Source organism: Danio rerio, chromosome 3, assembly GCF_052040795.2.
Source record: "Danio rerio strain M-AB ecotype USA chromosome 3, GRCz13ab, whole genome shotgun sequence".
In the NCBI taxonomy this organism is placed as follows: Eukaryota; Metazoa; Chordata; class Actinopteri; order Cypriniformes; family Danionidae; genus Danio; species Danio rerio.
In genome coordinates, this window is record NC_141023.1 from 54,967,581 (window position 1) to 54,988,744 (window position 21,164).

Sequence of the window (21,164 nt, forward strand, 5' to 3'; positions counted from 1 at the left end):
TGATTAAATGAATCATCTGTGTTTGATTAGGGTTGGAGCAAAACTGTGCAGAGCTACGGCCCTTTGAATCGATTTTGAGAAATGGTTTAACATGTTGATAGGCAGAATTAGCATGGTTCAAGAGCAGCATGTTGCTAATATCATGAAGTAACATAGTTGTACCATGAGTGAACATTGTGTTTACTTCGTTTATGATTTTAGCCAGATTAAGTTAATCTAATTAATATTTTTTCTTTTAATGAGGTTAATATGGGAACTCTCCATGTAAACAAACTGACTGAAAATATATCATGTTGAAATGTTCTTGGATGAACACATTAATACATAATTTAAACCTCAACACTGACTTTGTCTACATTTGCTGCATTAACCAGATTTCTCCAGTATTTGCTATTGCAGTTTTTCCTGTCACTTTCTTGCCTTGTCACTGAAGTAAAGGTGTTGCACACGTCCCCCTTTCCAGAGAGTCAGGAATAACTGAGCTCTCAGACAAAGTGTATGCTGGCCTCATATTCCAATTAGCTCTTGCAATTAGGCTGGCAGATGTAGCACACGAGGACTGGGATGATAAAATTAGCAACGCTGACAGAATTTAGAAAAGAAACCACCTAAGCCCCACCCATTCCTTCTGACCTCACTTGTGATTCATGCCTTCAAGGTGCTAGCATTGTGCTAAGCTAATTACACCTTGCCGAAGTGACTCTAACGTTAGCAGAAAGCTGCCTACTTTTTTTTCAGTGGTGAATTATGTTTGTGTGAGAATTCTGCTGGGGTGTTTTTGAAGGTGCTGGAGTGCTGACTACAGCTCTGCTGTTAGTGAGCTGTCTTGAGCTTACATAAACAGATGTCTTCATAGGCTGCATTGTAACTGGAATGCCATTTTATGTGTGGCTGGAGTAAAATGCTGTACATAAACATAAAAAGCAATGCACACTAATAATCTGACATAGTTTGTTGCTATGTGGCTAGGTCACCAAGTTCTAATACATGTACAATACAGGACAATACACAATATTAGTTTTGATGTTGATTTGTAGTTAAATTTCACAATTCCTTTCATTAACCTTTTCATTAAAATGGGCTCTAAATGTTGTGATCAGTGTTCATTTCTGAACAAAATTTAAGCAAATGTTCATTGACCAGTTGCCACATTTAGATCTAAAGAAAGGCACCAATTATCTAATATAAGAATTAACCATGCTTTTACTGCACCTCAAGAAAACAAGAACTTAATGTGTTGTTAACATGACTTAACAGGTTGCTAGCATGTTAGCACTATGATAGCATCAAATAGCATAGGTAACATTGTGAACATGAATATGTATGATATATTTTTCTAAAACTAACAGATTACTCTCATGAATTAGTTTTTCTGTGTTTATTTAAAGGGATTTTTTGGATTTTGATTACTATTTTTAAGCTGTAAATGTATACATTCATAAAATGTACAGTATATAAACACATCAAAAAAAACAATACGAGCGTAAGGATTTTTTAAATATAATTGAGAAAATTGTTGATGTAACCTGTAAATGTATATTCAGAAAATTCAATTCAATTCAATTCAATTCAATTCAGCTTTATTTGTATAGCGCTTTTACAATGTAGATTGTGTCAAAGCAGCTTCACATAAATGGTCATAGTAACTGGAACAGTGTGGTTCAGGTTTTAGTGTTTAAGTTCAGTTCAGTTCAGTTTAGCTCAGTTCAGTGTGATTTAATCATTACTGAGAGTTCAAACACTGAAGAGCCAATTCATCGATGCGTAGCTCTACCAATCCTGAACCATGCGAGGCAGTGGCGACAGCGAAGAGGGAAAAAAAACTTCACCTGATGGGAGTGAAGAAAAAAAAACCTTGAGAGAACCAGACTCAGTTGGGCACGACCATTTTAATTTCTCCGCTGGCCAAAAGTCTTGTGCAGAACTTCATTCGTCGTGGTTTAGGCTGGAAGATGGCCTCAGCGAAGACTCGTCTGTCCCTGGAGCGTCGCTGGAATCAGACTCATGTTCTCCACTCCCCACAACCATCAGCGCAGCAGCAGCTCAGGATATGGCCTGGTCCCGGATATGGAATCCTTGGGATCATCATGCCGCTGGTCTTGGATCCAATCAGTGACCGCATAATCTGAGGACCTCGGGATGAGTATCCCCAGGTGAAAATAGAGAATAAAGAAAATAATTAGCGTAGCTGCTGTTCATAGTGTATGTAAGCAAGATGCAGAAGCCAGTGTGGAACCCGCTAGGTGATGCATTGAGTGTATGCTTTACTAAACAGATAAGTCTTTAATCTAGTTTTGAACTGGGAGAGTGTGTCTGAGCCTCGGACGTTATCAGGAAGGCTATTCCAGAGTGTAGGAGCCATGAAAGAGAAGGCTCGACCTCCTTTACTTGATTTTGCTATTCTAGGTACTACCAGAAGCCCTGACTTTTGAGATCTTAAAGAGCGAGTTGGTTTGTAGCGAGACAGAAGGTTGGTTAGATAAACAGGAGCTAGATTATTTAGACCTTTATAGGTGAGAAGTAATATTTTAAATTCAATACGAAACTTAACAGGCAGCTAGTGTAAGGAGGATAAAATTGGGGTTATATGATCATATTTTCTAGACCTGGTCAGAACTCTGGCTGCTGCATTTTGTACTAATTAAAGTTTGTTAATAGAGGATGCTGGGCAGCCAGCAAATAGAGCATTACAGTAATCCAGTCTCGAAGTCATAAAAGCATGGACTAGCTTTTCTGCATCTGAGATGGATAGCATATTTCGTAATTTAGCGATATTTCTCAGATGAAAGAAGGCAGTTTTTGTGACATGGGATATATGGTTTTTAAAAGTTAGATTGCTGTCTAATATGACACCCAAATCTTTTATAGTAGAGCTAAAGCTAACTTTGTATCCCTCTAATTGTAGATTGAGTTGCGAGATCTGCTGTATACAAGATTTAGGCCCAATAAGTAATAATTCTGTTTTGTCTGAGTTTAAGAGAAGAAAATTGTTGGTCATCCAGTCTTTGATACACTCAGTTAGTTTAGAAAGTTCAGACGTCTCGTCAGATTTAGTTGAAATATATAATTGAGTATCATCTGCATAGCAGTGAAAGCTGATCCCATGTCTTCTAATAATGTCTCCCAGAGGTAGCATGTAAATTGTAAACAGTAAAGGGCCTAAAACTGATCCTTGAGGCACCCCATACTTTACTGGGCAGATTTGTGAAGGCTGTCCATTAAGATTCACAAACTGGTAGCGGTCAGTTAAGTATGACTTAAACCATTGTAGAGCCTGTCCCTGGACACCTGTAGACATTAAGCGATTTATGAGGATATTGTGGTCAATGTTATCAAATGCCACACTAAGATCGAGTAAAACTAATAGCGAGACGCACCCTCGGTCAGCAGCTAAGAGTAAATCATTGGTTATTTTCACTAAGGCGGTTTCTGTACTGTGGTGAGCCCTGAAACCTGACTGAAACACTTCAAAAATATTGTTCGTCTGCAGAAAAGAGCATAATTGAGTGGAAACAACTTTTTCTAGTATTTTAGACATAAATGGAAGATTTGAAATAGGCCTATAGTTAGCTAAGTTGTTGGTGTCTAGTTGCGGTTTCTTAATAATAGGCTTAATAACATGTAAGTAAACATCACAAAATGGCACATGCACAAGGTTTTTAATTTTTATTTTATTTTAACAGAATTGACATAATATTAATATACAATAAATATATCCATTATTTACATTCTGATTTCTGTTCCTTAAGGTATACATCAACCATTTCAATCCTAAAATGGTTTAAATGCTTGTAAATTTATGTATATATATGCACAAAAGTGATATACTTTAAACTAAGAATTGTTCTTTGCTTTATTAAAAAAGATTTGTGAACAAAAAAAAAAAAATTACAGAAAACACACTTACTAGTCAGGGCCAGTAGACACTACCCACCTGTGCTTATAAAGAGTTCTCTACAAACTGGTGAAAAAAAAAAGAACAGCCTAGATCAGGGGTTCTCAAACTCTATTCTGGAGGTTTGGTGTCCTGCAGATTTTAGCTCCAACTTACCTCAACACACCTGCAAGGATATTTCTAGAAAGCCTAGTAAGAGCTTGATTAGCTAGCCCAGGTGTGTCTGATTCTAAAATCTGCAGGACACAGGACATCCAAGACCAAAATTGAGAAACTCTGGTTAAGATAGTGAAGTATTACATAATGCACATGCATGTAATGGTACAGTTTTCACAATAACATTTCGTTTAGAATAATCTTTTCTCATGTGTGTGTGTTTCAGGCTCACAAAATGCTGTTCTTGTGTAAATGATGGTCCAAAACACAAATAGTTTTTTTTCACTTGTAGAGGGACAAGAGTAATTTAAGCCTTTATTTAGCAATAGTGAAATATGACATTCTGAAAACATAATTGTCCAAATTATGCGTCTCACAATCCAGTCGAAGATTATAGTCTAGGAGACGAGTGTCAAACTCAGTTCCTTGAGGGCCGCAGCTCTGCATTGTTTAGTTCCAACCCTACTCCACTTAACCCACTTAAGCTGCTTTCAAGCTGGACTTTTCTCCCCATTGACTTTGATTCATATGGACATGAATGCGTCAGTTTTGCTGTTTACTTCGTTGGAAAGTTCAAGCTTAGTGAACTCTGACCAGCAAAATTAAATTATGGACCAATCACTCACTTTTTTTATTGTCTAATCTTCTTGTTTAATCCCGCCTCTTTTGCAGCACCACAATTTCACAAGCCTAAACCATAGTGTGACCGCAGATTTTCCTGTAGATTTTATACAAGCCTGAAGGACTCGGTTAGCTTGATCAGGTGTGTTTTATTAGGGTTAACTCTGCAGAGCTGTGGCCCTCCAGGAACTTGGTTTGACACCTGTGGTCTAGGACAACACTTTAACTTCACTTCAAGGACTTCAAAGCATACATTAATGGCACATTAAAATGTCATCTAGATAGACAACCTGCAAGGTTTTGGAACAGAACCTACTCTATAACCATTCTATCATTCCCACACTAGTCACCCAATTTTACTCTTGATTGCAGGAATGCCATATGAGCCCAGACCTGGTCCTGGCTAACCGTTATGTAAACCACCCACATACAGCGTCAGGCTCTTCGCATCTCTACCTCTTCATTCTACCTTATCTCTCTTTCCCTCTCTCTCTTCTTTCTCTCTATTTCTTGCACTCACATGTTGTGAGAATGTTATTGACAGGGTCTTTTTTTAATGAGGTATGCTGGCAGGGCGTTATAAAGGAGTTGCCGAGGGAATAGCGAAAGAGCAGGAAAAGAGTCAGGGGGTTGTTAAAGAAAGACTTAAACAAAAAAAGAAAGAAGTCTTTCATCCTTCAGAGAAGAGAACTGTACTTCTCGGTGTCAATGTGTTCTTTCCACATGTCATCTCCTTCTAGAACATTTCATACCTCGTCTTGCTGTTGTGCTAAATCCTTCTATCTGGCAATAAGATACCAAAAACTCACAAGAATCTTTGCTAAGCTCAATTAGGAATATCTTTTTTCTTCTCTCACTGTGCACTTATTTTTTTTTTCGCTTTAATGGAGCTCCTAGGGTGACTGATTTTGCAGAGGCACTGCCGCCTACTCTCCATCTTACTCTCCGTCAGGTGCAGACCCACTTTCAGAGCTGCTCAGAGTGTGTGGCAGGAGCAGGAAGGTGACCAGTGACGTCAAGCCACCAAAGCCTGGGGAACAGGACTTCTTGATAGATTCTCTAACCAACAGCACTCATTTTGCTCTGATATTTTGAAGATTCAATGAAATATTGACAGCAACATTTGTCAAGCTGGTCCTTAAGTAGTTTGACAGCTATTAATACCTGACCCAAATCTGGTTGGTAGAGTTTGCCCAAATATTTCTTCCACTCAGCCATCTGAGAGCATTTGACCTGGTATTTCTCCGTCTGTTGACATGTTTCAGCCTGTATTTATATATCCTGCCTGATTGAACGGTATCTATCATGCCTAAATCTCTTAAAAATAGATGCTATTTATGAGGTGTTTTTTAGATTTGAACAAAATTAGGTACAGATTATTTTGTATCCTTTTGGTTTGACTCCTGGAATCACACTATATGCAGAAGAAGCGTCAAGCGTGAGTGATTTGCATGTTAAGTCAATGCAAATCTGAACGAATTGACGCTGTTTTTCAGCCGTCATAAAGCACATAAACACAGTTTTTTTCTCAATAAATCTATGTTAGCCATTTAGCAATGAAGCTAGAGTCACCGGGCTGACAGAAGTCCTTGTCATCACGCAAATCCACATCTGTTGTGAAGTAAATTTGATGCGTGAATTAAGTGGATTTTAACACGCAAGTGAAGCGAGTAACTCAATGTTCAAATGTCCATTTACGCGCGTTTATCCGCTCGTTCCACATCTGGTGTGAACACAGCATAACACACCTGATGCTAAGGGAACTATCTTTAAGGGTCTAAAACATGAGTTGGTATTGTGGGACAAAACTATTTGCCATATAACTATTTGCCAAGAGAACTGATGTTTTTTTTTTTTTTTTTTTTTTTAAACATCTCTGCATTCCAAAAAGGATAAATCATTGGCAGAATATGGCAGGGTTGTTCCCAATCAAAATGCTCAGAATTGTGCCTTTCTTATGGCCCTTCAGAATGAATATTTTTCAAGGAACAAGTGATGCTTGTCAGTCCCTTGATTCTTTGCATATTTTAATCGTAATGTCAGGTATCCAAAGAGCATCAGAGTCTTTAATTCATGTTAGACTTGTATTACACATAACTGTAGTAGAGGCAGAGTTTTTAGCTGCTTTCTGTTGCCATTTTATTAGTTGCAAGGAATGGATGGGATTATGTCATGGATTTAGCTTGATGCTAATACTTAAAGTAAACTGACACAATAAGAAGTGCATAAGGGATCCATGGTATCAAGCAGTTTTAGTGGTACTGAGTGTCAGAGATTAACCAATAGTGATGTTTAGTCTAGAATACTGGCTCGGTTTGAGCTGAAATTTTTATTTATTTATTTATTTATTTTGTGGAGGAATATTTCTTAAAGCAATTGCAGGCTATTGTTTGGGATTTTGTAGTTAAGGTTTGGTACCACCACTGATCAAATAGATGTTTCCAAAATGTTAGGGATGGGCAAATTACTCAAGGCAGTTTTCCATGCATTATTTTGTCAGCAAAGCCAGTCTTAGTAATCCTCCAGCACATGTATTTACAAGAAGCAGGGTTTACTACACAGAGTAATTTGTTGTTCGAAATTGCATATTTACATACTATATAATACGTTAAAAACAGTATTTGAGCCAAATAGTATGTCCAAATTCATTTAATTTGAAAAACTGTATGCGAGAAGTACCTGGATGGCCTACTACTTCCGGCGAAATTCTGAAGTGTGCAATGCATCCAATGCATGCTACACTATGCAATGATAGACTGCAAAATAATTCATGAATGGGAGAGAAGCGATGTAACTGGCACGGGTAGGTCACATGACCATGACAAAATGGCGGTAGTAGTAAGTACGAGTTCAATTCATACTACTCTCATTCATATAGTATAGAACATACTTTTCTTACGGTCGAGTAGTAAATTCAAATTCAAATGCTGTACCTACTGGGCAATTTCAGACGCAGTCGTAGAACACTAATGTGCTATACACACTACACACACACAAAAAATAATAATTCAAGTTTGGTTTAATCGAGGTAATTGTTCTCTGAAAATGACATATGTTTGTATCGCTTTTAAATGAACTACGGGTTTAGTAAATACTGCACGTGAAATCACGGCATGATTTTACTCAAAACTACAGTTGAATGTTTAGAATCAATCCTTCTGTGGGATTATTTCAAAATAAGTGTTTATATATTGTGCTAAAATAAAGAAAGAAGTTAAACCTTCTGTATATTTAGCAACCGCTATTTTCCCCCAGGTTTTGTAGTGTGTATTTGGATCGGTTTGTTGCTTTTTCAAGACTGCCCTCTGGCCTTCAGAGAATTTCTACAAATCACACTGTGCTTCCTTGATGTGTCCATGATTATAGCAACTTTGCTCAATTGTGTTACGATTTTAGTGTGTTAAATCCTTCAACCTGGGGCAGCATGGTGGCTCAGTGGTTAGAACTGTTGCATCGCAACAAGAAAGGTCGCAGGGTCAGTTGGTATTTCTGTGTGGAGTTTGCATGTCCTCATCATGTTGGCGTTGGTTTCTACTGGGTGCTCCGCTTTTTCCCACAGTTCAAATACATGAACTATATGCGAGTTAAATGTAGGTGTTTCCTAGTACTGTGTTGCAGCTAAAAGGGCATCCGCTGTGTAAAACATATGCTGGAATAGTTGGTGGTTTATTCCACTGTGGCAACCTCTAAAATAGAGACTAAGCCGAAGAAAAAATAAACAATAATCGATACCCTTAACCCTATAGAATGTAGTCATTGGTTGCGTCCGAAACGGCATACTTCTATATCATACAGTACGCTTAAATCAGTATGCGAGCCGAGTAGTATGTCCGAATTCATAGAATTCAAAAATCAGTATGCGATGAGTACCTGGAAAACGTACTACTTCCAGGGAGATTCTTAAGTGCGCATCCCATGCATGCTGGCTTTCCTATGATGCCCTTCGAGAGAATTCATGAATGGGAGTGAAGCAACGCAACTGAAGTAGGTAGGTCACATGACCATGACAAAATGGCAGTTGTGGTACATCCACATTCCATTCATACTTTTCACATTCATACTGTGAAGAACGTATTTTTCTAACGGCTGAGTAAGTTTAAATTCAAATGCAGTACTACTATTATTAGGCAATTTTGTACGCAGCCTTTGATTCTTGTTGAATTTATTTTACCCACAACTCCTTGCACTGTAGAAGTGGCAGCAACTCTGACTGCTCCCTGTAGGCTTTTTGCAATCGTAAGCATGGAGATCATAATATCTTGAATATAGCTTAATGCTAATGTTAAAAGCAGTCTGACACCATTTGCCAGGGACTGAGTGTCAGGAATTGACCAGTAGTGATATTTACTTCACAATTCTTGCTTGGTTTGGACTGTTTTTTGAGCTGTGGAAGGATGGACAAAATGTTCCTTCTAAGAATTACAGGGTATAGCATGGGATGCCATTACTTGTGGTGAATTTTAGAGGATGATATTTTAGAGGAGCAGGGTTTGGTGGTGTTGTGCTGTCAGCTTCAGGACTTTGTTAACCCTGAGGCCCTGGCAGACTCTGGCTGCTCTAATTGGAGGAAGCCCTGAAGGGGAAGTGGCTGGTGCTCAGGGTGCTATGACAGATGCCCGCTCGAGTGAGCATCACCGAAGGATTACAGCATGGCAAGGCGGCAAACTGTTTATTTTGGTTGCACTAAGAACAGAGCTTCAAGACAATTTGCCCTGCTTGAGTTTATGCCCTCTAGAAACTTCAGACGTCCCTTAAAGTGCTCCGTATACACTTCCTGGCAGTATAACAAGCCCAATCACGCACTGGCACTTCAGAGCAAAATGTGTTCATTAACTCCTAGCATATGCTCACTTTCTATTTCTTTTAGCTCCTCACATCCTCTTAAACACAGTCTCAAAGCCCTGAACAAAATGTCAAAGCTCTCCGCTCACCTCCAGAATGAGTGTCTGCTTCCCTCCCACAAGAATAATCACACTCTGTTTAACACAACATGGAATGATGGGTGGTGTGAAGGAGGGATGATGCTGTGGACTGTTTTTGCATCCTTCATCTGCTGGAGCACGTGTATGGATGGACTGTTGAAATGACCATTGGATGTCATGTTTTAGGTGTTAAGCTGTTGGTCAAGTTGCTTAATTGGTCAAGAAGGCACATGTGTAAATCAATATGGAAATTAATGTAACAGCTTTTTTCAGCAGGGGGTAAACGCTACCGTTGCCTCCTACTAGCCCCAGGCAGTATCTGCTGATTTTGTTGAGTATTTTTGTGTTAAATAATAGAGCTAGATTTGATGCTCTGTTTAATCTAAATACACTTTTTTGGCTATAATAGAGATAGATAGATAGATAGATAGATAGATAGATAGATAGATAGATAGATTGATAGATTGATAGATTGATAGATTGATAGATTGATAGATAGATAGATTGATAGATAGATAGATAGATAGATTGATTGATTGATTGATTGATTGATCTGTCAGTCTGTCGGTCGTTCTGTCTATCTATTGTTCTGTCTTCTATCTATCGTTCTGTCATTCTTTCCATCTAGCTGTTGTTCTGTTTCCACTTGTCGGTCGTTCTATCTGTTCATCTGTGTGTCATTCTGTCTGTCTATCTATCGTACTGCCTGTCTCTCTCTCATTCTATCTGTCATTTTATCTATCCATCCTTCTGTTGTTATCTATCCATCTATCTGCCATTATGGGCCCTATCATACACCTGGTGCTAGACGTGTTTCCACGATGTGTTGCTAATTTTGGATCAACGCAATCTTAAGTTTCCCGTTTTCCGCCACGTTGTTTAAATGGCACTTCCACTTTGTGGACTCATGAGTTTTTTGGTCTAGAAAAGAGGTGTGTTAAGGCGTATTGTTGGCGCGTTACTATTTTGAGGAACTAAAATAAACTGTTCAATAGACCAGCTGAAACCCCGTCTAAAGTCCAGCAAAGGGTGAGTTAGTTGTGTGTCTCGCTTACACATTGCTTAAAACACACAGGATGTACAGCAATACGCAAATATCTTTACATGTGAAAAAGAATTAAAGGATTAAAATATTTAAGAAATATTAATTTCTACATAAATATAACTGCTACCATGCCTTCATCTTGGAGGGCTTTTTTAGTTTATTCATTAATTTGCATTGGTATAATGTTGTTGTTGTTGTTGTTGTTGTTGTTGTTATTATTATTGTTATTATTATTATTATTATTATTATTATTATTATTAGTAGTAGTAGTAGTAGTATTTATTATATATATATATATATATATATATATATATATATATATATATATATATATATATATATATATATATATATATATATATATATATATATATATAAATTAATATATTTATAAAAAAAAAAAAAAAAAAAAAAATTAGATTTGTCCATCTGTCAGGTTTTTGACCATATGGGCCACAGCATGCGTGTTCGGATATATATATATATGTTTGGTTTTTTGACCAAACTTTGTTATAATTGCTCATTTATTTGTTTTCTGGAAAGTAGAACTGAATTTATAAATTTTGAATTTTGAAACAAATCGTTGTGCTTAACAAACAATATTAATTATGTAGGCTAACCAATGTCTGTGCGTACAACAGATTTCCTTATCCACGAAGTAGGGAAAATGACAGTTAAAGTAAAGGCCTATTGGAGGAGGCTCATTTTCTCATTCTCGCGCTGCAGATGCTATGTTTAGCCATTATCTCACTAGTGAAGCATTCCGTTTTTTTCATTAACAAAGTCTGCCATGTAAATAGCAAATGCACTATGGTGCGATATAACTGACTCTTAAAGGCAATGGGAAATGAGACTCTGGTTTATTCTCTAAACACACCCATAACTCATTAAGAGAATAAGCTCAGCCCTGTTAGACCATGCGCCGCAGCTCAGATCATATTTTTCTGTCTTTAAAATGGCAAAAGTGGATTCGGATACGCCCTTAATGCTTTTGTGCCCTGCGCTTCAGACTTTGCTGTCTGTCTATCTGCTGTTCGGTCTCTTTCTGTCTACTGTATCTATTTAGTGCATCTATATGTTCACAGTATTAATTTGTTCACTGTATCTATCTATATAGCTGTCTGTCTGTCATTCTGTCGTTCTGTCTGTCCATTTGTCCTTATGTCTTTCTATTTGTCCTTCTGTCTGTCTATCTGTCGTTCTGCCTGTCTATCTGTCGTTCTGTCTGTCTATATGTCATTCTGTCTGTTAATTTTCCATTCTATATATCTATGTCATTCTGTCTGCCTATTTGTTGTTCTTTCTGTGTATCTGTCGTTCTATCTGTCGTTCTATCTATCTGTCATTCTGTCTTTGTCTTCTATCCATCTGTCTGTCTATTTGTCATTCTATCTATCCATCTATCTGCTGTTCTGTCTATTTGTCGTTCTTTGTCATTCTGTCGCTCTATCTGTTGTTCTATTCATCTATCAGTCATTTCCTCTTTGTCATTATCCATTCATCTGTCTGTCGATATGTCAGTCTATATGTCGTTCTATTGTTAATTTGTTCTATTGTCGTTCTGTCTGTCTGTCAGTTGTACTGCCTATCTGTGTCGTATCTTTTTATATATCTGTAATTCTGTCTGTCCATCTGTTGTACTGCCTGTCTAACTGTTTATCTTTCATTCTACCTATCTGTTGTTCTGTCGGTTCTATGTATATATATGTGTGTCATTCTGTTTGTCCATGTCATTTTGTATGTCTATTTGTCATTTTATCTCTATCGGTTGGATGTGTCTGTCATCGCTATCTGTCTTTCTGTCTGCTTATGTTATTTTGTCTATCTGTCGTTCTGCCTGTCGTTTTGTCTCATTTTATCTGTTCTTCTATCTCTGCCGCTCTATCTATCTATCTTTGTCTGTATCTATCCATCTATCTGTCTTTCTGTCAGTCTATCTCTTGTTCTATCTATAATTATTCATTTATCCATCTGTCTGTTGTTCTGTCTATGCATCTGTCCTTCTATCTATTTGTCTATCCATCGTTCTGCCTTTCTCTATCATTCTGTTCTGTCTATCCTTATATCTTTCTGTCTGTCTGTCTGTCTTTCTTTCTGTTTTTCTGTCTATCTGTCGACCTAGAATTTCTCGCTGCATTATTGTACATGTTGGCAACCCTTAATTTCAATCACAAGATCTACCAACAGCACATGTACAATTAACATAACTTGCTTCTAATCAAATCTCTCTCTCTCTCTTGCTTGCAGAACATCATGGAACAGTTTAATCCCTGTTTGCGGAATTTCATCGCAATGGGCAAGAACTACGAGAAGGCTCTCTCCAGTAAGTATCCACACATCACATCACCAAACATCGCCTGCGTTATCCACGTTCAGGCAGCTGTCCAAACCCTCCACGCCTCCCCATCCGCCTTTGATGCCACTTCATTTGAAGACGATGACAATATTTGTCATTCCGTCATTCAGATGGCCACACGTTCTTATCAGCTCTCACACAGCTCCAGACACCTCCTGAGCTCAGATGGGCTCAAACACAAGCGTTCAGCTGATGAGGCCATTCACCCAGCAGATAATGTGCCCTGCCTTGCTGATGATTTGATATTTAGCCATTAGACAGAGGGAACAATCAGACGACTTTGAAGGCTTTGTGCAGTAGGTGACTGATGAAAGCCGGACAATTGGTCATTGACATCTGCGTTCACATTGGTCGAATGTAATCTTGCACTGGCAGCCTTGGGTGGACAGTGGCTGTAAAACCTTGAGCAAGGGCATTTCTTAAAAGAATACCCCTTTTTATTTACAGATAAAAGATATGGGTTACAATGAGGCAATTAAATTAACATGGTCATTGTTTTGGTGAAATAGGCATAAGGAATAAACAATGAGTGTGTTAACATTTCATGAGTAAAATCACTCATGTTTAACATTTCAACATTTTTAGTCAGGCCTGGATTGGCTAATCGGGAGGACTGGGAGAGTTCCTGGTGGGCTGGTCTGTTTTTTGGCCATGAGGGCTGGTGTCCCTAGCTGCTTGAACTCTCAACAGTCGCACTTTTTTCATTTATTTTTTTGACCATAGCCTTACTCTTTTTATTCATTATGTTGCCGCAGCTCCGCTCCTTTTATTTATTTTCTCGCAGCCCTGTGCACAAATGCAGCCTGTAGGTTAATGATGAGGTAACTATCATTCAACCCCAAACAGCGGCACCTTGGTGAAAATCAGAATTTGAGTAATTAAAAAAAAAAAAAAAAAAATATATATATATATATATATATATATATATATATATATATATATATATATATATATATATATATATATATATAGTTGAAGTCAGAATTATTAGCCCCCCTGTATTATTAGCTTCCCTGTTTATTTTTTTCCCCAATTTCTGTTTAATGGAGGGAAGTATTTTTCTGCACATTTCTAAGCATAATAGTTTTAAAAACTTATTTCTAATAACAGATTTATTTTGTATCTATCATGATGACAGTAAATAATATTTTAATTGATATTTTCAAGACACTTCTATACTGCTTAAAGTGACATTTAAAGGCTTAACTAGGTTAATAAGGTGAACTAGGCAGGTTAGGGTAATTAGGCTATTAAGTTGTTTTATTAGGCTAATAAAGTTATTTTATGATGATGGTTTGTTCTGTAGACTATCGGAAAAAAAATAGCTTAAAGGGGCTAATAATTTTGTCCCAAAAATATATTTTTTTAAATTAATAACTACTTTTATTCTAGCCGAAATAAAACAAATAAGACTTTCTCCAGAAAAGAAAAAAAATATCAGACATACTATAAAAATGTCATTCCTCTGTTAAACATAATTTATGAAATATTTAAAAAAGAAAATCAAAATCAAAAGGGGGCTTATAATTCTGACTTCAATTGTATATGTATATGTATATGTATATGTATGTATGTATATATATATGTATATATGTATATATATATATAAAAATATATTGTTAGTGTTTTGGGTCACCTATGTAGGTGTATATATATTTTTTGTGTGATCACTGTTACAAAGGACTGGATACCTATTAAGAATTAAGCACATAATATATAATAAGATATTCCAGCCATAACACTGCAGTAAAGTTTCTTTAATATCATGCCTGTATGAAAGTAGTTCCTAATAACTTAGAAAATAGCTTTATTATTATTATTATTATTATTATTATTATTATTATTATTATTATAATTATTATTATTATTATTAATATTATTAAGTAAACTCAATGTCAAAATTTTCAAAAACAATTTTAGAGCTTAAAAAAGGTCTTTAATTTACCGAAATAGTGTCTTAATTTTCCTAATAATGTTCCTAATTTTCCTGGGCTGACACCCAATCAACCAATAATCAATCTTAACTTTTACGTTTTGAACATTTTTTTTACTTTGCTAAAATATACAAATCTCAAGAGCTGTTATCAATTTTTACAGGGAAATCTCCTAATTCCCTATAAAACTAAAGCAATACATCCCTATACATGATCGTGTATTAATACAAAAACTATTTACAGAAGTAACTAGGCCATCAGAAAACATCCTTAATGTTTCGCCCTGTATTAGTATAAATTTTCACTCACATTTGTCTTGAAAGGTTCTTAAAAAGTCTTAAATTTGACTTGAAGAAATCTATAAAAACCCTGAAATTAAGAGTAATAGCTAAGAGTCAAGCTTTAAATAGAAAAAAAACTACTATTGAATTTGTATTTAGAATTTTTTTTTGTGCAAAATGCTTTTGATCGAATCCATTTTATTGATTAAAGCCAAGGGTGTCCAAAGTCTGTCCTGGAGGGCCGGTGTCCAGCTGAGTTTAGCTTCAACTTGCTTCAACACACCTGTCAGGATTTTTCTAGTATATCTAGTAAGAGCTTGATTAGCTGGTTCAGGTGTGTTTGATTAGGGCTGGAGCTAAACTCACCTGGACACCGGCCCTCCAGGACTGAGTGTTGACATGCCTGATTTAACCTAAGCTAAAAGTTCCCAAGATCAGCTGAATGGACTTAAAAATGGTAAAACACAAATATTTAAGGGTGTTTTCACACTCTTTTGCCTTATTTAGTTCGGTTGAATCTTGATGCAGTTTGCAGTTTAGCTAAATTAATTCATGCTTCCTCCTGACTTGCGATGCGTCTTAGCCATTTGCAATGCAATAAATCATTGTTTTCCAACCACAGCTGTGCTTCATTATTAAAATGTATAGTTTGTCTAAAGTGATGGATACAAACTATATAGTATACTATGACCAGGGATACAATCAGCCTGTGCAGTAGTCCCTCCATCGCAAAAAGTGACATTGTGTCATTGGCATTTTCCTGCACGTTAATTCTGACCAATCGAAAAGCAGTTAGGAAATGCAAATAACATCTGGCCAGTCTGTGCCAATGGCATAGTGGAAAGTGAACTGACACATGCACTTCAGTGTTCACGGCGACCCGAGTTCAATTTCTGCCTTGAGGTCCTATGCCGATCAATCCACTCTCTTTGCTTCCTGTCAATTATCCCTACTGTCCTGTCAAAAAAGGTGAAAACCCCCAAAAAATAATTATAAAAAAAAAGTTATAATAAAATATAAAATAACATTTGGCCAGTGCGTGATGTGGATTTTGTCACGTGACTGCATTTTGGTTTATTTCAACTGGTTCAGACCAAAAGCGATCAGTGTGATGTGAAAAGACCCAAAAAACGACAGAAAAATGCTAATGTATAATTTGTTGCCCTTAGTCCGGACCAAAAATTAACCAAACCAGAAATATGAAAGCACCCCAACTCTAGGGCACCTCAAAATGAGCCTATTTCCAAGAAATAGTGGAGTGTTCCTTTAATAATGTGCATGTAAAAACAGAATTAACAATATACAAACACCACCAATGCAGCTTACACACTTAAAACCCACGGTATTCCTTCAAAGAGCCGCAAAAGGGCTACTCAAAAATCCTAGCACCTAACATAATTGGGGGATTAATGTGCAATCTTTGAGACAGACTGGCCTTCAAAAAAAAAAAAAAACAACAAACTCTGGAGCTTTAAAGGCAGATTGGCTGAGGTGGCTGAAAGACTCTTATCCTCAGAAAGCAGGGGTCCATATGCTTCCAGACTGACGTCCACAGGTCACAAGAAGATCCAGAGAAAAATGTGCAGCAATAAATGTGGGTTTGTACTGTAGAGACATGGCTGGAAGGACAGAAAGGCAAGACACAGAGTGGTTAAAAAAAAAAAATACAGATTTATTCTATAATTGACTACCCTATACCAAGGGAGGTGGGTTGAACTGGGGTCTTGTGGGAGGTCCTGGACCACTAAGCCCACCAGAATAAATCGTAATCCTCTTTTGCTCTTAGGCCATGTCTTTACCACCCCTGCCCCATGTTTTAGGAAATGAAATCACTCAGACACAAAGTCAGCAAAGCTCTCTACCCCATTTATTATTTCTGACTGGTATTGTTCTTGCTGATTTGTTTTAGAGCCTCAGGCGAAGAAAGATGAATGAGTGCGGTAGGAGGAGTGTGTTATGACAAGGTTCTTTCTCTCTAAAAAGGAGAATATCAAAGCAGGAGACTTGCATTTATGGATGGGAATTGTAAGGATTCAAATTGCACTCCATTATAGGTTTAGAGCAAGCATATGCAGACTATCCATTCATCCTCTGAAAATGCCTGTTCTGTGTTGGGTCACAAGGACACTGGAGTCTCTAATTAAATTTGATTCAAATATCTTTTTTTTATTTAAAGTGCTGTGTTTATGAACCAGCAAAGCACTGGAGTCACGTGTTGAGAGCAGATGGGGAGAAACTGGATGGCAATCAGCTATTTTCTGTTAGCTTAATGGGGCTTATTCAGAAACACATTTATTTGTGACTTGCAGTTACTCTTTATGTTAGTTGAAGTAAACAATTAAGACAAAGATATAATAGGATTTTGTAGATTGTCAATTGTCTTTTGTATTGTTTTATTATTTCAAGTGTTTCTCTCTCAACACATTGGTTTAGGTGTCTGCACAGTGTATATAATTCACCGCGGTGCTCTGTTTTAGGAAAGGCTTGTAGGGAAGGTCTTGTACTTTTTTTTTTAAATTCTGTTACAAGCTGTTCATAAATTATTGCAATAAAGAAGATTAATGAATGAAAAGTCTTGTATATAGCCCAAACTGAGTGTTCAACTTGTGGATGGATCAGAACGTATAACTTTCTAAGTTTTATCAAAACTTGATATTTATTGAGCAAGCTGAATAGGTTATCCCTAAAGTTAAATAATAACTGTATGTCGGCTGGTCCAGAGTGAATTTTAAGGCTCATGATTTTAAAGATCATGATTTTTTTTAAATGGTTTACTTTATTTATACACTGCTTCTCAGCTAACATAAAAGCAATTTATATTCCATCGAAAGCGCTCCCTCAAGAGGCTCTGATTTGTCAGCTAACATAAATATGCTATGATTCGCAGATTGTTTCTACGTCACCAGGAGGCATCACACCTCTACTAGCACACACTTTGCCATTGTGTAAATACTGTCAGTCAGTGTAACTGTTAGCCACATCAGCTTGAGCTTGAATCAGACAGAAAATGAATTGCTGAACCTCACGCCTGCTCTCTAAAATTAATTGACAAGTGTCTTTCACATATATTCAGGTTATAAGCATGTGTAAGTACTTTGAAACTTTCACATATCTTTTGCAAGTTTGTCATTTGAGATGTAGAATGCAGAGAAATGTTTGCATAGTGTGACAATGCAAGACTGTGGTGTTTACATCAAGGTTATTATAGTTTTTAAAAAACTAGAACTAACTGAAACTGTATTGTGCACATACGAAACTGAAACCAACTAAAATTATAGCAAAAACCTCCTTTGTTTTCATATTTATAAGTGTATTTAATATATAATTTTACTGCAAGCCTTTTAGAACTAAATATAATTTGCACTACAGGTGTTTGACCCTTTCCGCACCTCAGAGTCTGTAGTCCTGCTGCTATTGGCCAAATTGAGCTGGTTCACCTCCAGTCATCCTCGCTGTTGCATCCGCGACAAAAACAACGAAAGGACATGACAGCAGCACGGTGACAGCATTAAGTACAGAGACTTAAAACTATTACTTTAACACATTTGTGCCCAATAATGGGTTTTATTTCTGTATCGCGATCGCAAACGAATCTTTTTAACCGGATCTTCTAAGTGAACCGGTTAGTTCACCAAATCAAACTGAACCATTTGAAGCGATTCGCGTCTCCAGTAAACACCTATCCACCAACTACAAACATTAAAACAAGCCTAAAACCCCCCTCTAAATAAACCAATATATACTCTCGTTCCGTTATTAGAACAGCAACGTTACATTGAGAAGCAGTGAACCGATAATACTGCGCATGCGTGATTTAGTGAACCGAACACAAACAGTATAGCCTGCTGTGTGACTGAACTGAACTTGAACAACTGCAGCGCGGGTAAACCAAGGGCTTAAATGAGAGGATCGGGTGAAAAATGTAAGTTTATTTCAAATCAGACAATCGTAATGTAATTTAAATAAGTGAATCATGATTCAGTTGGGTTGCAAAACTTAACTGTAAGAAATTTTTTTCAGATCATGGTGATGTTTTAACTGACTGTTGAGTCCTAACATCCTCGTTAAAAATCTGAACTTGATAATTAATTATCATTAATAATTCAGAGGCCGCTGGGCAGAATATCTTGTAGGCCCCCTACCTGGCCGAACAGCTATAGTTGAACAAAAAATAAGATTAATATAATATTTGTTAAATAAAATGAATCTATTATGTATTGCCCACATTTTTAAATAAGTACATATATGTCTAGTCTACAAAGATTTAACTTATTTTTAAAGCATTTAAAGTACACTTATACAACTATTGAAAATTAATGGATTTTAATATACTTGTTCAAGTTCATTGAAGCAGTACTAAAATGTATATTTAAGGGTATTTTTAATGTATAGCTTCTACAAATATATAATATACATGGTTTGGATAACACCTCTTCAATCCAGTTCTAGGAATCTGAGTCCTCCATAATACACACTCTTATTAATGTTTCCTACTTGTCCCCCTCATGATAAAGCGTAGGCAAAATCTAAGTGCGGATTTATTATATAATATTTATCCTGTTGATTTTGAATCTTGCACCTACAATAACAGATATTCTTATTTAGAAAAAAAACAAACCTGAAACTAATAAAAAAGAAACTAAACCTAAGACATTTTAAAATGTAGAAACTAATAAAAACTAGAAAATCTACCTCTAAAACTAATTGAAACTAAATAAATTTAAAAACAAAAATAAGTCAAAATGAAATAGAAACTATATAAAACTAATGATTTATCCAAAACTATTATAACCTTGGTTTACATGAGCTTTGAATTATAAATATGAATTTGTAGCTAAATTGTTAACGATGCCAATCAGCATTTCCTGTTGTTTACATCCTTGTTTTTGTCCTTGCTACAACATACCATTAACGCTAGAAACTGTGCTGTAATAAATTAATTTTAACAAATAAAAATACTTACAGGTTGTAGCTCACAATCCACAGCTTCTTCTATTGAAATTGGAACTGCACCTTCATTGAAGAGTTTTTAGCTGAATCCAGCACTGAACTGGGAGAGATTCTGGAAGCTGTCCTTTGTCAAATGCTAGAGCTAAATATTTCTTTATAAATCTCTGTAAAATAATTAAAATGAAATTGTAAGCACTTTTCTCTTTGTGTTGTGTCCTTTGGAAGCCCAAATACAGCAACATAAGAAGCTTTGTGGAAATAGAAGCGTTTGGACGGGATTCTAGCTTTAACATTACAGCACCTTTGGCCACACTCGTGGTGAATGCACGTAAACTGGAGCATTTGTGATCTCATAAACCCGGATGTATTTTTTATTTTTTTATTTTTGTAGTCCCCAAACTCTGTTCACTGTAGGCTTTGCTTAGCTAACTCTGTAAAAGCCAATATCTCATTTTACATTGATATTTGAGCGTATTACCTTCAGAGATCTTATGTTTACTTAGCTACTGTACATTACACATGAACTAAAGTTTAAAATATGATTTTGTAGAGGACCACTTCTTTTTAATATAGCTTTAACAACAAGCTGTAATCAAACTACTCTGAGTAACAAATATTTGTCACTGTTGGACATACAGTAGTAGAATCCTCCTCACCAAATTTTACATCATGGATTCTTGCTTTATTTTTAAAAAGATTGTTCACCCCAAAAAAAAAAAAAAAAAATTTTGTCAATAAAATAAAATAAAATAATAATAATAATAATAATAATAATAATAAATGAAAATTTATTATAAAATAAATAAAAATAAAAATTGTTCTACTTTTATTTGGTTAGACTTTCAAATTGAATTATGGGACCTCCGCTTGGAAAACTTTTAGAGTAATAGTAATATAAAAACCTTTAACAAAGTTATTATTTTTGTTATTATTTAAAAGAAAGTCAAGTGACGTTTTAAGGTTTGCGCCTGGATTTTGCTTACTCAAATTCAAAAACCTTCCCC

The 21,164-nt window shown here is 36.2% G+C and overlaps 1 protein-coding gene across 10 annotated transcripts in view; it reads left to right on the forward strand.

Annotated features, from left to right (window-relative positions):
* baiap2a (BAR/IMD domain containing adaptor protein 2a) overlaps positions 1 to 21,164 on the forward strand; it is a 220,519-nt gene that overhangs the window by 49,789 nt on the left and 149,566 nt on the right. For all 10 annotated transcript variants that reach the window (XR_015479995.1, XR_015479994.1, NM_001040245.3 and 7 more), the window contains exon 2: positions 12,887 to 12,962. Coding sequence is in view for 8 of the 10 variants with exons in the window: in NM_001040245.3 (NP_001035335.3) it covers positions 12,887 to 12,962 (76 nt within the window). In the remaining 2 variants the exon portion in view is untranslated. The remainder of the gene's footprint in view (positions 1 to 12,886; positions 12,963 to 21,164) is intronic.